Source organism: Mirounga angustirostris, unplaced genomic scaffold, assembly GCF_029215605.1.
Source record: "Mirounga angustirostris isolate CCGP_5_RB_7025 unplaced genomic scaffold, mMirAng1.0.hap1 SCAF_5, whole genome shotgun sequence".
In the NCBI taxonomy this organism is placed as follows: domain Eukaryota; kingdom Metazoa; phylum Chordata; class Mammalia; order Carnivora; family Phocidae; genus Mirounga; species Mirounga angustirostris.
The window spans coordinates 22,553,842-22,568,049 of NW_026991713.1; the positions used below are offsets into that span (position 1 = coordinate 22,553,842).

Genomic DNA, 14,208 nt, shown 5'->3' on the forward strand with positions numbered 1-14,208 from the left:
GACTGACAACTCAGAAATAATGAAATTTTGGAGCAAATATCATTTTGTATTCGGTTTGTGAAACTGAGTAAAGGAAACCTCATTTAAATGGAGTTGCAAGGCCAGAAGGGGGAGTTCTCATGCCATGCCACTCTTTGCAGCCCAGCCCTGGGCCAAATAGGAGGAAGCCTATGCTTTACTAGCGAAGCAGGGGGAGGATTTTCTCCTAGACACGGCAGCCCAGCCAGTGAGACACTGTCACAACTCAATCAATGAGAAGCCACCACACTGCAAACTCCCAGTTCACTCCAATGGACTTTTTGTTTATAACAGCCCCTCCCAACTGCTCCCTTTCCTCTACGAAAAAGCATTCCTCTCCTTTGTTCTCTGGGCTTGCCTACGGTTTTGCTGTAGCTTGCATGTCCTGAATTGCGATTCTCTGTTATTACTGAATAAACCCATGTTGCTGGTGAAATAACTGGCTGTTTTATTTTTAAGGTTAACAGATTCTACTCTGAACAGTAAAAACAAAATATTTTAAGGGGTTGAGCCGTTGATTTTTCAAAAAAATATGCTAAAACATATACTTGCAATTTTATATAGCAAGAACCCTATGCATTCCCGATACACACTCTCTTACACACACACGCGCGCGCACACATTCAGACAAGTGGGGAAAAGCAGGATCCGCCAGTCTACCACTGGGAAACCTATATGGGGCAGGATCTGAACCCCACTTGCCCTTGTGGACTGCCAGGGAGCATAGTACATATGGTTGGAGCCCAAACTAGAGAACTGCCCATCAGGATCAGGGCTGTAGCGTTCATTTAGAGGAAAGGAAACTAGAAAGGTCACAGCCAGGGAGCTGCAGGAAAAGAATAATATAAGACTTCCTGGGTCTTTCATGGCCTTAGGAAACAGGTAAAGATAACCTAAAATAGAGTAGGGAAGTGGTAGCCAGAGCAAGGTTTGAGGGAGAGGCATCATAAATTGCAGGGGGCTTGCCAAGCCTCAGATGGAGACTGCCCTAAAGCAACACAGCTCATGTGTGGTGATGATGTGACCAGAGCAGCCTAAGAAGAGAAGGAAGTTCTAACATTTATTTTTTTTTTTTAAGATTTTATTTATTTATTTGACAGAGAGAGACACAGCGAGAGAGGGAACACAAGCAGGGGGAGTGGGAGAGGGAGAAGCAGGCTTTCCGCTGAGCAGAGAGCCCGATGTGGGGCTCAATCCCAGGACTCTGGGATCATGACCTGAGCCGAAGGCGGACGCTTAACGACTGAGCCACCCAGGTACCCCGGAAGCTCTAACATTTAAAACAGCATTATATAATTCTACGTATATGAAATTCTAGAAAATGCAAACTATAAAGGCAGAAAATAGATCAGTGGTTGCCTAGGGATGGCAAGAGGAGCAGATTATGAAGAGGCACAAAGAAATCTCGAGGGGTGAAGGGTATTTATTATCTTATGATGGTGGTTTCACATGTATCAAAATTCTCTGAATGTGTATAATTTATTCCACATCAAATATTCCTCAATAAAGTTGTAAAATTAAGTACAATGATCCTAAAAAAAACCATGCAGCATTAGTCCCAGTTTCCTATGCCTAGCATGAAGGGTATCCAGTCAGAGTATGTAGCTAACTTCCATGACAAAAAGCCCAAGGCTCCGGGATGAGCCATTCCAGAACACTTTGAAGTGACTAGCTCTATTTGATTCATGTCTGATTTAATATAGTAGGAACAACATGAGATTTTGAAATCAGAGCTATCGGATCTAATCCTGGCTCTGTCACCACAGATTTCTGTGGCCTCAGAAAATTTAGTGCATATGAACTTTAATTTCTTCATCTGTAAGTAAGGACAATAATATCTGCCTTACAAGAAGGACTGCTGTGAATATTACCATTAACATATCCAAAGTGTCTTTGCACATAAAGGACAAAGCCATTAACTAATATAACAAAAGTTACATAGTATGGGACTGTGTTTTTGTAAATAGCTCTATACCCCACAGGGGAAGTATCACCATAGCACATCCTAATAGGGTATCTGATGTTCATAATGATGTCAAATTAAATGTAAATTATGTTCCATGTAATCTTTTTAATAAGACAGTATTTTAGACATGAAAAATATTTAAAAAGAAATTTTTCAGCACTTCAAAATATAAATTCAGCTATCTGAAAATTCATTTATGAGTAATGTTTCTATCCTATCAGTGCCAAATAAATGAAGCACTTATTTGGTGCTAGTTCTATTATTATTGAAATGACAACTCACCAATCTGTAATTTGGGAGCCAGACTGAGCAGGACTTTCTTGAAGGAGGCTTGAAATCAATCTGGAATGTCACTAGGCTTACAGTCATGTTCTTGTCTTCGGGTCAGATAGCTTTTGTGGCAAATACAGGAGAATGGAAAGCTTTGTTCTGTTTCCTAACAGAAGACATAACCACTTCAATAATAGGCATGGTTTCTTTTTTTTTTTTTTAATTTTTTAAAGATTTTATTTATTTGAGAGAGAGCGAGCGAGCACATGAGAGGGGGGAGGGTCAGAGGGAGAAGCAGACTCCCCGCTGAGCAGGAATAGGCATGGTTTCTTATGGGTAAGTCATCTTAAGCTTTCTGTGGAATTTCCCTGCTTTAATATCATTTAAAGACTAAGCACTGGGGGTGCCTGGGTGGCTCAGTCAGTTAAGCATTTGCCTTTGGCTCAGATCATGATCCCAGGGTCCTGGGATGGAGCCCCACAACGGGCTCTCTGCTTAGCGGGGAGCCTGCTTCTCCCTCTCCCACTCCCCCTGCTTGTGCTTTCTCTCACAAATAAATACAATCTTTTAAAAAATAAAGTCTAACTACTTCACAGTCAATAGAATCAGTGTTTATCCACAAGTAATAACATTGGGCACATCAAATGTTCAGATGTTAATGATTTCTTAGAAGTAGTTTTTTTTTTTTTTTTAAAGATTTTATTTATTTATTTGAGAGAGAGAGAATGAGAGAGAACACATGAGAGGGGATAGGGTCAGAGGACGAAGCAGACTCCCTGCCAAGCAGGGAGCCCGATGCGGGACTCGATTCCGGGACTCCAGGATCATGACCTGAGCCGAAGGCAGTCGCTCAACCAACTGAGCCACCCAGGCGCCCCTTCTTAGTAGTTTTAATCTTGATTCATATAGCCCTCTGTGTGGAGATCATGGCTTGAAATAATGGAAACTGCTCCTTGAATGAATTATCCTTCATCTTCCTATCTTGCACATGCTGCATTCCACAAAGCAAGCTAGCTGACTTGCACATTGAATCACAGTATTAGGTGGGAATTATACCTTGTGTAGGAGACATATCCCCTAGACTTTCATTCAGTATAGCTAACCTTTAAGTGACTGTTGCATGCATGGCACACATGCAAACTTTAGTTTTTTTTCTAGGAAACTCATCATATTTTAATAACCAAAAGATTCATAAACTGTATCAATGCTGAGGTTAACATCACACACACTCCTATGAACACTTCTGAAAATGTGAAGTCGGGGCTGCCTTGTAAGATAAAGGATTCAATAGATAATATCGGAGGTTAAGAATTGCTAGGAGTAGCTGACTTATTAAGGTACCACAACATTCTTTGATAGATCAGGAGCAGCGCAGCATTCAACTATGACCCACAGTTTCCTTGAAGTTTTAGATTAGTTTGTTTCTTAACCATGTGGTATCTGAGATTAACAAGTATTTTGTGATTTATCTCATAAATGATAAAAATTGTATAAACAATGTGATTACAGTTGACCCTTGAACAACATATTTGAACTGTGCAGGTCCACTTATACACAAACTGTCTTCGAGACAGTGTAGTACTGTAAATGTATTTTCTCTTCCTTATGTTTTTAGTAATTTTCTCTAGCTTACTTTATTGTGAGAATACAGCATATAATACATATAACATACAAAATATGTGTTAATCGACTGTTATCAGTAAGACATCCTGTCAGGGTACTAGTTTTCAGGGAGTCAAAGTTGTACATTTATATTTGGTTGTGTGGGGGAGGGGAGGAATCGGCACCCCTAACTGCCACCCCCCACCCCAAGTTGTTCAACAGTCAACTGTATCTAATTTCTTATGCTAAAGAAACAGCGTGTAGCTCCTAATTTAGCAGCAAGACTATGTACCAAGCTTCATGAACATTGTGGACATTTTTCTATCATCTATCCCAAAAACGGTATCACAAAAATGTTAACTCATTTTAAAACATTGTCAAAACTTTTCAAGCTTTCATAGAGCTGTTAGTTCTTCTGTCCAATTTTGTTGTGTATGTCATAAGGTATTTATAATTTAGTAAAACTCAGGCTTTCTCAGAGTTTTAATTGTTCTTAAAGACAATTTGAATCATATTTGACTCTCCTGGAAACTACTATTGCACTTCTATCACGTCTTACTGTTACAACATAATTAAACTACTAATCACATATACTCATTCCACTGGGTTCTGCTTTATGGAATTGACATTTTCTTCAACCAAATGTGAAAAAAGTGTTATTAAAACGACTTTAGAATCTTTTAGTATGAATAAATTTTAAAATGTAAGATTTTTAAATTTTAAGTGGGCATTTTCCTTGAATTTCTAGTCTGAAATGGTTTTCTCTCAGAAATAGCTTTGAAATTACCTCTAACTAGATAGCAAGCGACTCTCGACAATGAACACAGTATACTTATCAATACCCACAAATAAAACCTATCATCTTTCTTGAAAATAAAACTCGCATCCAAAGTTGGCAGTGGAAATCTTATAGTGAAAGCTGGCTGAACTGTGTATCATGGTTTTCAAATCCAGTCCACCTTTGGATTGGCTCAATATACATGTATTATCATTCCTACACGTTCTTCTTACATGACTGACGCTCCTCCCAGCAGAATTATCTGTTCATTTTACCTCAAGCTGGGATTGAGTCTTCTGAGACTTCTGATGTTGTGACAGAGTATAGTGGAAGTGATGCTATGACTTCCACATCTGTGTCCTAAAAAGGATTCAGCTTGCCTGGCTCTGCCTCAAAGCCCTGAAATAAACCGAACTGCCCTGAAGCCACCGTGCTGTAGATGTCAAGAAGACTGAGCCACTAACAGGGAGATGCTTCGTTTCTCTCTAGCCCAGAGGAGTGAAAGCCTTTTTTTTAAAGCAAGCTCTATATCCAATGTGGGCCTTGAACTCACAACCCTATCAAGTGTTGCATGCTCTACCAACTGAGCCAGCCAGGTGCCCAGTGTTAAAGCCTTAAAAAGGAGCTCAGAGCTATCTGACTGTAACTTCATGAGACCCAGAGCCAAGATCCAGCAGAGATGCTCCTGAATTCCTGACCTGAGATTATGTCTCAAGCCATTAGATCTGTTGATTTGTTACACAGCAATGCTAATGCACACTGGTGATGCCAATTACCATAGCCATCACTTATGTGGGCTCATACCTTTTTAAGTGTGGACTAATTGCACCCACAACCCTTCCTTTCTCTCTGCAATACACCTAAGTTTGTAATCTTAAGAACAAGTGATGATAGAAGTTAACATGCAACTAAATATGATTCCTCAATTTAGTTCACCGGCCTTACAACATGGGTTTGTTTCATTTCTCTCCCTTAAGACTCCTCGAAAATTTTTTTCCTTAAGGCCCCATCTATATACTTTATACAGGGACTGCCAACCCAATCCAGATACTTGAAGACCTCAAGGTAAAATGTGATCAGATTTGAAAAATAATTGTATTAGATTCGGCTTTCGTATTTCTTAACCAAACGTAAGAGAAAACTCAACAGTAGCTTACTTTCTAGGTGATTTTATGCTACATTTTTTGTAATTTATAAAGTCAGATTTGTTTGAAGATAATTGTTAACCTTAAGTGGTTTTAGCTATCAAGTGCTTTGGTTCTTTTAAAAACTATCATTCTAGGGGCACCTGGCTGGCTCAGTCAGTAGAGTATGTGACTCTTGATCTTGGGGTTAAATTCAAGTGCCCCATTAGTTGTAGATTACTTAAAAAAAAACTTTAAATAAATAAAATAGCTATCACTAGAATGTTAGAACTACCATTCTAACAATCAGCCTAATTTAGCTTACTTTTTTCAATTTAATTTTTGAAATTTAAGTAATCTCTACACCCAACATAGGGCTCCAACAGATAACCCTGAGATCAAGAGTTGCAGATTCCTCCAACTGAGCCAGCCAGACACCCCTAGATCTTCTTTTACAAATGAGGATTAGCAAACTCATTAGGATTTTTAAAAGTATAGTACATGTTGCAAAAATTTGATTATATGCTGAAATTTACTTGTCAAAATATAACCACAAATACTTATCCATATTTCAATTTAACTACAGCTAAATCAAATTTTTGAAAATTTGGGTGTATTTCCTTTATTTTTAGGAGCATAGGAACTCTTGTGTGACAAAACTTGAAACATGACAATTTATCAGTGGGGATCAGAGTACTGAACCAACAATGATTAGTTTGCTTTTTTCCTTGAGGTTTTAACTTACACTTAATTCCTTCCATTTTAGGGTTACATCTTTAAAAACTGCTTTTAAAAATAACCACCGGGGGCGCCTGGGTGGCTCAGTCGTTAAGCATCTGCCTTCGGCTCAGGTCATGATCCAGGGTCCTGAGATCGAGCCCCACATGGGGCTCCCTGCTCATGGGAAGCCTGCTTCTCCCTCCCCCACTCCCCCTGCTTGTGTTCCTTCTTTCGCTGTGTCTCTGTCAAATAAATAAATAAAATCTTTAAAAAAAAAAAAAATACTGAATCACAGACAAATCATGAATAATTAGGTTTATTTCAACAGTGGGTTTGAAACCCTCGCCTTAGGCAAGAGACTACAGTAATTATACCAGGAATAGACAATTTCCTACACTGTCAAATATATAAAAGTTCCTCTTGCACTTTCCTCAATACTGATCAACAAGCAGATTAAGTCCACATTTGCTTTGATCATTCTACTGAGTTAACCCAAGCTTCTTCTTCAGAGACTCTGGCATTTCAGGTGGAGGAGGGCGAGGGAGCCTGAAGTAGACCTTCACAGAGTCATAGATGAACCACTGTAGTGCAGTCAGAGTGCCAATCATGATGATACGGGCAAAGAGTCCTTTCCATACACCTGGTTGAAATATGAAACATGAATGAAAAATGAAATAATACCCAAGTGTTACTCTTTGTTTGGGGCTCTGTGTGGGGGGGAGAATCCTACCTTTAAATCCAAGTCTCTGAAGAACTTGAGAAGCACTGCTACCTTTCTCCTTATTCAACACAGATACCACGGAATCAGCAGGGTGAGAAACAACTGCACAGAAGACTCCAGCTGAAAAAAGTCAAGATAAATAATCCAACATGGGATTAATTTAAAAAAATTCACATCACAACCAACAGTCTTTACCTAATTTTTAGTTCTTAAAAAATCAGATTTAGAGACTAACAAAGTTATACAGCACTCTACCCTATGTAAAACAGAACAATCCTTCAAGTTTTTATATTCACATTTTAATCAACTTTACTTTGTGTAAAAATGTGTTCTTGAAAAACTAGACCAAAAAAATGGCACAGCAGTGAAATCAATATATTCCCCAAACTTAATCAAGACATGCACATCTGAAAGTAATTCTTTCAGAAACTCATCAATAAGTATTTATGAATCCTAAAATGGCACAGAAAATGCTACGGGAAAATAAAGCTTCTTTGGAATATTTTTTTTTTCTCACAAAAAGAGGCCAATAATGGAAATAATTACTGGTCCTTAATTTCATAAACATGTTGTAAGTAACTCATACCTATGTAACCTGCCACAAACGTTACAACCAGCTGCTCTGCCTTTGAACATTCACTTCGGGGCTTAGGAACCACAAACTTGTACAATGCTTCAACAGTACGTTCAAAGCAGGCAAATTTCATCATGGTGTAGGGTATCTGTCTCATCCAGAGAGGAGCAACTCCCTTGTAGAATCTAGGGAAACCAGGAGACTTATTTTACTCAGTTGTATTTATTCCTTTAGCAGAGATTTTCATCAGTAACAGAAGTGTCCGCACACCAGTCGAGTCCTGATAGCAAAATATGGCAGCACAATTGCATGTCATTTCTATCAGAACCTAAGACTAACATGCAGGTGTATTTATCTCACATGCCAATGACTCAAGCACCTTTGACTATACAACCAAAAAAAGTTGCTGGATGTTTCTCTAGCTGGAACTACAAGAAACAAGAAGTTTACAAGTAGAACTCAGTTCAAGATTGGCATCCACAAAGGTGGATCTAAGGAAGCATGTTGTAGCCAGACTATATGCAAATTCTTAGCTGTGAACACAGATGACAAGAATTCTAAAAAGCCCTTCCCAAAAGTTAACAATTAATGTCAAATATCAAGGCATATGCAGATTGATAAACGTTCTTACTTTAGAAAAACATCTTTAATTCAGGGCTTAAGCCATGCATCAACTTATCCCTGCCCCTGGAGTTTATGTTCTATGTAAAAGGTAAATAGACATTAACATAAGAGCTTAAAAAAAAGTCTGGTAGGTTTAATGCTAACAAATGGAGTTCATTTAATTGAGTTATTTTTATACTGTAACTCTAGACAAATGTTCACTTACGCTTTTAAGCCTTCTTCCTTATACATTTTGGGAGCTGCATCCCTCAAAGTGTTGGCATAACCTGGTTGGGTTTGAATTCGAACCTTAGCAGCTTCCATAGGAGCCAGGGCAATGTCAGCGAAGAATTCAGCACTGGCAGAAGCAGCCAAATATAGTGATGTGCGCCAGAGATAGGTGTTCTCCTAATTGAAAAACGTAAGAAGGAACATGTACCGCTATTGCATTGGCTGTTTTCAATTTCAATTAAGGAACAGTTCTAGGAAACAGTTACATTTCAGACAACCTAACAGTGTTTCTTTATATGGTCCACAAATAACACACATGAGACTGAATGTATATTCTCTCCCATAACCTTATCAACCACAGTACAATGTGAATTTTTTTTTTGAACATCTAGGTGCCACGTACAGTTAGCCGTGGAACTACACAGAGGAATCCCAGATCCCTTCTCTTTAAAAAACTCAAAATCCAACTTACTTGGAAAGCAGGACAGTATAGTAATACAGACCAAAAAAAGATCCTTTTTGGTCTTAAAAGTTAAAATTACATACCTCCCCAAGCATGTTGCTATACAAGACTTTGAAAACTTCATAAAAGCCAAACTTGCAGAGCCCTTGCATAGAGTAGCCAATGAAAGTCGGAGCCCATCCTTTAGCCAAACCACGAACACCATCCTCTTTAAGTGTAACTGAGAATCCATTAAATATGCCCTTGTACTTCTGGGGGTCCACCTTTATTTAAAACAAGAAGAAAAAAATTAATTAAATGTACCAAAGAGCTATCACTTCTCATAAATATTTAATTTCACTGTTAGTTTTTCCTTTGGTTCTAAAATAAACTTCAGTCTAACTATACAAAAGGTGGGTAAACACAAATTCACTGCATATCAACTTAATATCTATAATCAACTTCATAAATTTAACTTGATACATTAAGATCTTTCTTTCAGTCAGACTTAAGTCTTGGAGGATTAGTTAAGATGGCAGAATTCCTAGAAAAATACATGATAAAACTGACTCAAAAGTTTTCACCATCCAACTCTACCACTTTTAAAAAACTAGTTTTCGGGGCACCTGGGTGGCTCAGTCGTTGGGCGTCTGCCGTCGGCTCAGGTCATGATCCCAGGGTCCTGGGATCGAGCTCCGCATTGGGCTCCCTGCTCGGCCAGGAGCCTGCTTCTCCCTCTCCCACTCCCCCTGCTTGTGTTCCCTCTCTAGCTGTCTCTCTGTGTCAAATAAATAAACCTTAAAAAAAAAACAAAACTAGTTTTCAAGCTACTGCCTAAGTAAGAGGTAAGTCTATATTCCTGATACATGCTAGTCCATTAAGAAGTTTATGTTATAGGGCGCCTGGGTGGCTCAGTCGTTAAGCATCTGCCTTCGGCTCAGGTCATGATCCCAGCGTCCTGGGATCGAGTCCCACATCGGGCTCCCTGCTCGGCAGGAAGCCTGCTTCTCCCTCTCCCACTCCCCCTGCTTGTGTTCCTGCTCTCGCTATCTCTCTCTGTCAAATAAATAAATAAAAATCTTTAAAAAAAAAAAAAAAGAAGTTTATGTTATAGAGTTTTATGAACTTAAGGCAAATTAAATACAAGTTAAAAAGGTAAATCAACATAATGAGAATCTGTCTTTTGACTTAAATTCACTTCAAGAGACATGCATACATTTCAGTGAAGGTATATTCACATCCATTCTATTAACTAATGGGAAAAGAAAAAAAATCTTAATTTCACTCTATCTGCCAGTACTACGAGGGCTGGTATACGTCACCTTCCTCTCCCTGCTAACACTTCACCTTCCTTTATTTCACCTTCCTCTCTCTTTTAGGTAAGTAGACTTCTAATCCTGTTTGGGACAAATAAATTTTTGACGTTTGATTATTTTTGTTTCAATAATCCTAATTAAGATATTCTAATCATAAAAAACTGTTATGTAATATACAAAAAGCTATGCCCACAAAATTTTAATACTAAAATAATGAAGAGTATTTTTTCTAATCTACATAATGTTCTGTGCTGATCTTACTCAGTAAATAAGAGAAATGAAGTTACTTCAAAAATACACTAAGGAAGGGCCACCTGGGTGGCTCAGTCGGTTAAGCGTCTGCCTTCGGCTCAGGTCATCATCTCCAGGTCCTGGGATGGACCCCCAGGTCACGCTCTGTACTCAGCAAGGAGTCAGCTTGTCCCTCCCCCTGCTCACTCTCTCTCTCAAATAAATAAAATCTTAAAAAAAAAAAACCTAAGGAGGATTATCTACTCTAATATGTAACTGCTTGTAAAATGACTATTTGGGAGCATAAAGAACCAGTAGGCCTTGAAGAGGAACGCTTGTCAGAACTGAGCACAGCACCAAAATAGCATTTATAGCCAGGGTTTGAGATCCAAAAATCTGCCTACAATCTTATTTTTAAAAGAGGCATTTCTTCAATTTAAAACACTAATTAAAATAAAGATCATGAGTTAAGAACACTTGGGTTTGGTTTCCTACAAAAGTTTCTAGCAGTTGTGATGTCTTCAAATTTTCTTGTTTGTGAAGTCCTTTTAAAGTTATTTGGAATTAAGTCACACATGAAAGATACATTCAATGTTGCCATCTCAGTACAAACCTGCATACGGCACTTCACTAAATCCAGAGGAACAACAGCAGTGTGTGTCAGACCACAACTTAAGACCCCACCAAAGCCACACAGTGCATAAAACTTCATGGAGCCATATTCGCAACTGTACTCTGTAGTAAGACAAGACACACCATGCATTTTAATATAAAACTCACGTTACTGGTTATCAACTTACCTCTCGGATAATTAGGTTTCCACACAGCTTGTTAGTAGAGGTCTATGTTGTACAACTTAAAAGCCATGCTTCAACAATATGCTTTTAATCCAACATGCAAAACAAACCTGCATTCTGCATTTAACCAGATCTAGAGGAACCAATGCTGTATGTGTTGTGCCACAGCTAATAATTCCTCCAAGTCCACAGAGGATAAAGAATCTGCCAGATCCATAGTCACAGCTATACTGCTCTGTTTGATTGAAAAAAAAAATCAAGTAAGTATTTCTTCAGAGATGACTAAGGCCATGGGACTGAGAGAGAACTAGGATTCCCTGTGAAATAGTGCTATCACAACTAAACAGCCTTGGCCACTGGTTACAATTAAGCTGAAAGATGATTTTCCACCTAGTGTTAAGTAACAAGACACTTACTGCCAAAATCAAAGAATCATTTAGATTATGAAGGTTCTGTGAGACACTAGTTCTTATTTTGCCACACTAAAAATAAAAAGTCTCTGACAACATTAATAGCTACTCGAATAAAAATCAAACTTCCACTTATCTACTGCTGATAAAAACACACTTGAGAATACAAACCAAACTCAGGAAGAGCACTAGACTTAAGTAAAAACTTTCAAACTTCTAATCAATACTATCCCCACTTATGGATTCATGTTAAGCATAAAATTAGATAAAGTCCTAAAGTAAAATACATTTACTACACAACAGTGCAATGATTTTTTTTACGCACACTGAAGACATAAAACACATAAATGATTCAAAAACTTTAGATTTTACAGGCACACAATGTAGATTACATTTACAGAATTCCTACAATTTGGTTTTCAGGTTTCTCTGCCCATACACTCCACTGGGATTTAAAACGTTAACAATTAAGTTCAAGGTGAGTCTAACCGAAAAGATTCCTGAGAGAGAAGACTAAAGGGATCCCTACCAACTATTTATCTCCTTTTTATAGGTTATCTGGGGCTTCTGTCCCCTCCTTTACCAATTACATTAAAACAAGAAACCCAATTATCTCATATACCGCGTGTCAACAAATATTAGACTTCGGGAATGCTTGAGGAGGAGTATTTTTAAGAAAATTAATGCCAGATCAAGGAACAGATAATACAGATAGAACTGCAGGTGGCCAGTGGCTAGGAAGGAGACTTTACCCAACACTCAGTCTACTGACCAAGAGGGCTCACGGCGGAGAAGATAAGGAGCTAGTCACGGCCTCTATACTCTCCCGAGGACGTGGAGGTCACAGAGGGAACGGTGCCTGGGCCCTTCCACGCCCTTGAGGGAGGGCCAAGGATCCGACACACCGCCTAGGGCGAAAAGGGCTGACAGCCTAGGGCAAGCAACTAGGCGCCGTCCTGTGGTGCAGGAGGCCGGGGGCGTACTTCTTTTCTGTCCTCCAGGCCGCTAAGGCCGAGTGGACCACAGGGCACAAAACGACCGTATCGGGGCAGGGTCTAAGCTCACCTTCCACAGCGGCTGCTGCCAGATTGCGGGAACGGCGGGGCGGGCCCGGGGGCCCCGCGGGGCTGCTGCGGGGGCCCGCGAGGCCATCGTGGACCAGCTGCAGGTGGGGCGCGTTGAACGGATTCGCCCGCGCCAGATGCGCCACGGACGAGAACATCTTCCTAAGGGAAGAGGGAGCAGCGGTCAGAGGAAAGGCAAAGGGGCCCCTCAGGCCACCCAAATCACCGGCACCCTAGGACCCCGACACGGGCCGTCCTTCTTCCAGCCTCCGCGCCCTTGAAGAGGTCTTGGCGGCCTCCCCCAAGGAGATCGACAAGGCCTACAGCCTAAGCAACTCCTCAGAGGGGCTCCGTTCCCCGCACCCACCGGGAGCAAGGCCCGGCACACTCACTTCCTAAGATGGCGAACACACAACCGCTCCCTCGAAAAGGCTGCGGCTCACAGAGGCCGAACGTCCTCCCGACCCTTAGATCTGTGCCCTTCGGGCGTCGTCGGCGTGACGCACATTACGTGTCACCGCAGCAGGCGGCACCCATTGGCGGAGAAGAGCGCCGAGGCCGTAGCGTCATCGCGTTCTCCTAGCAACCCTATCCCCGCCCCCGCCCGCCCCGGCCCGCCCGACCCCGGCCTCTGCGCGGGAGGATTCGTTCTGCGCATGCGCGCATTCCAAGGCCGGGTGTTTGAGTGGCGTGGGGTTGTGCTCGTGACCTCCTCTTTTTGTCCCTTCACGTTCAAGCGTCTTTCCTTGACGCGGGGGCTTCAGTTTTCTTTACGTTTAATTGAGTCCAAGCTGGTAGTAGTCACTTAAACAAAAAGAGGAAAAAACCCAAATGTGTGATGATACTCTATTTCGGTGTTGCAGTTAGAATGTTACCGCAGTATTTTGTGTTACAACGCCTGCCATTAAGGTACTTTTTTTTTTTAATTAAGTTCCATGCATTGACATCACACATAGACATGTCTGCATTTTCCGTTAGACTACAGGAGAGTATTTTAAAAGAAAATGTGCAGCAAGAACTCTTTGGGGGTTCATCAAAATAGTTTATACGACATATTAAAACATTCAGTAAATGCATTTTAAGACTACCTGGGGGTACATGGTTGAACTAGAGTGAAAGTGAGTGGCAGCAGATTTTGTGTGCGTTCAGTAAATTAGAAAAATCTTCATTAGATTCAGTTCAACACAAAAGGGCCTCGTTTAATTGGGGAGAGTTTAGTAGGGGTCAAATCCCTATTACAATTCTGGCTCTGATACAGTCCTGGCTCTTGCCAAAGTAACCTTGGGAATTCGCTTGATCTCTATGAACCTGTTTCTTAAATGTTAAGATGGAAGCAAGGGG

General features: G+C 40.3%; 1 protein-coding gene and 1 non-coding gene across 3 annotated transcripts; both read right to left on the reverse strand.

The window, feature by feature from the left end:
* Window positions 1-6,778: 6,778 nt before the first annotated feature.
* SLC25A3 (solute carrier family 25 member 3) lies at window positions 6,779-13,494 on the reverse strand. 2 transcript variants are annotated; one of them, XM_045872797.3, is made up of 8 exons: window positions 13,260-13,494; window positions 12,869-13,029; window positions 11,210-11,331; window positions 9,154-9,333; window positions 8,603-8,784; window positions 7,786-7,958; window positions 7,209-7,319; window positions 6,779-7,118 (listed from the first exon to the last, which is right to left on the reverse strand). In XM_045872797.3, exons 2-8 carry the CDS (start codon window positions 13,023-13,025, stop codon window positions 6,958-6,960), a joined length of 1,086 nt encoding a protein of 361 aa, XP_045728753.1. In that variant the 5' UTR covers window positions 13,026-13,029; window positions 13,260-13,494; the 3' UTR covers window positions 6,779-6,957. The 2 variants fall into 2 exon arrangements, with proteins under 2 accessions (XP_045728753.1, XP_045728752.1); XM_045872796.3 differs by lacking the exon at window positions 11,210-11,331 and adding an exon at window positions 11,504-11,628.
* LOC123845152 (small nucleolar RNA SNORA53) lies at window positions 8,031-8,279 on the reverse strand. Its single transcript, XR_006790986.2, has one exon. It is a non-coding gene; the product is annotated as a small nucleolar RNA SNORA53 (small nucleolar RNA).
* Window positions 13,495-14,208: the final 714 nt, after the last annotated feature.

Bases quoted from the DNA above. Each gene is read 5' to 3' on its own strand.
- SLC25A3 (XM_045872796.3), bottom strand. From the start codon at position 13,025: ATGTTCTCGTCCGTGGCGCATCTGGCGCGGGCGAATCCGTTCAACGCG. The intron at 11,629-12,868 runs GTGAGCTTAGAC...TCAATCAAACAG, and splicing joins GGCAGCAGCCGCTGTGGAAG to AGCAGTATAGCTGTGACTAT. The intron at 7,320-7,785 runs GTATGAGTTACT...GACTTTTTTCAG, and splicing joins GTTTGTGGCAGGTTACATAG to CTGGAGTCTTCTGTGCAGTT.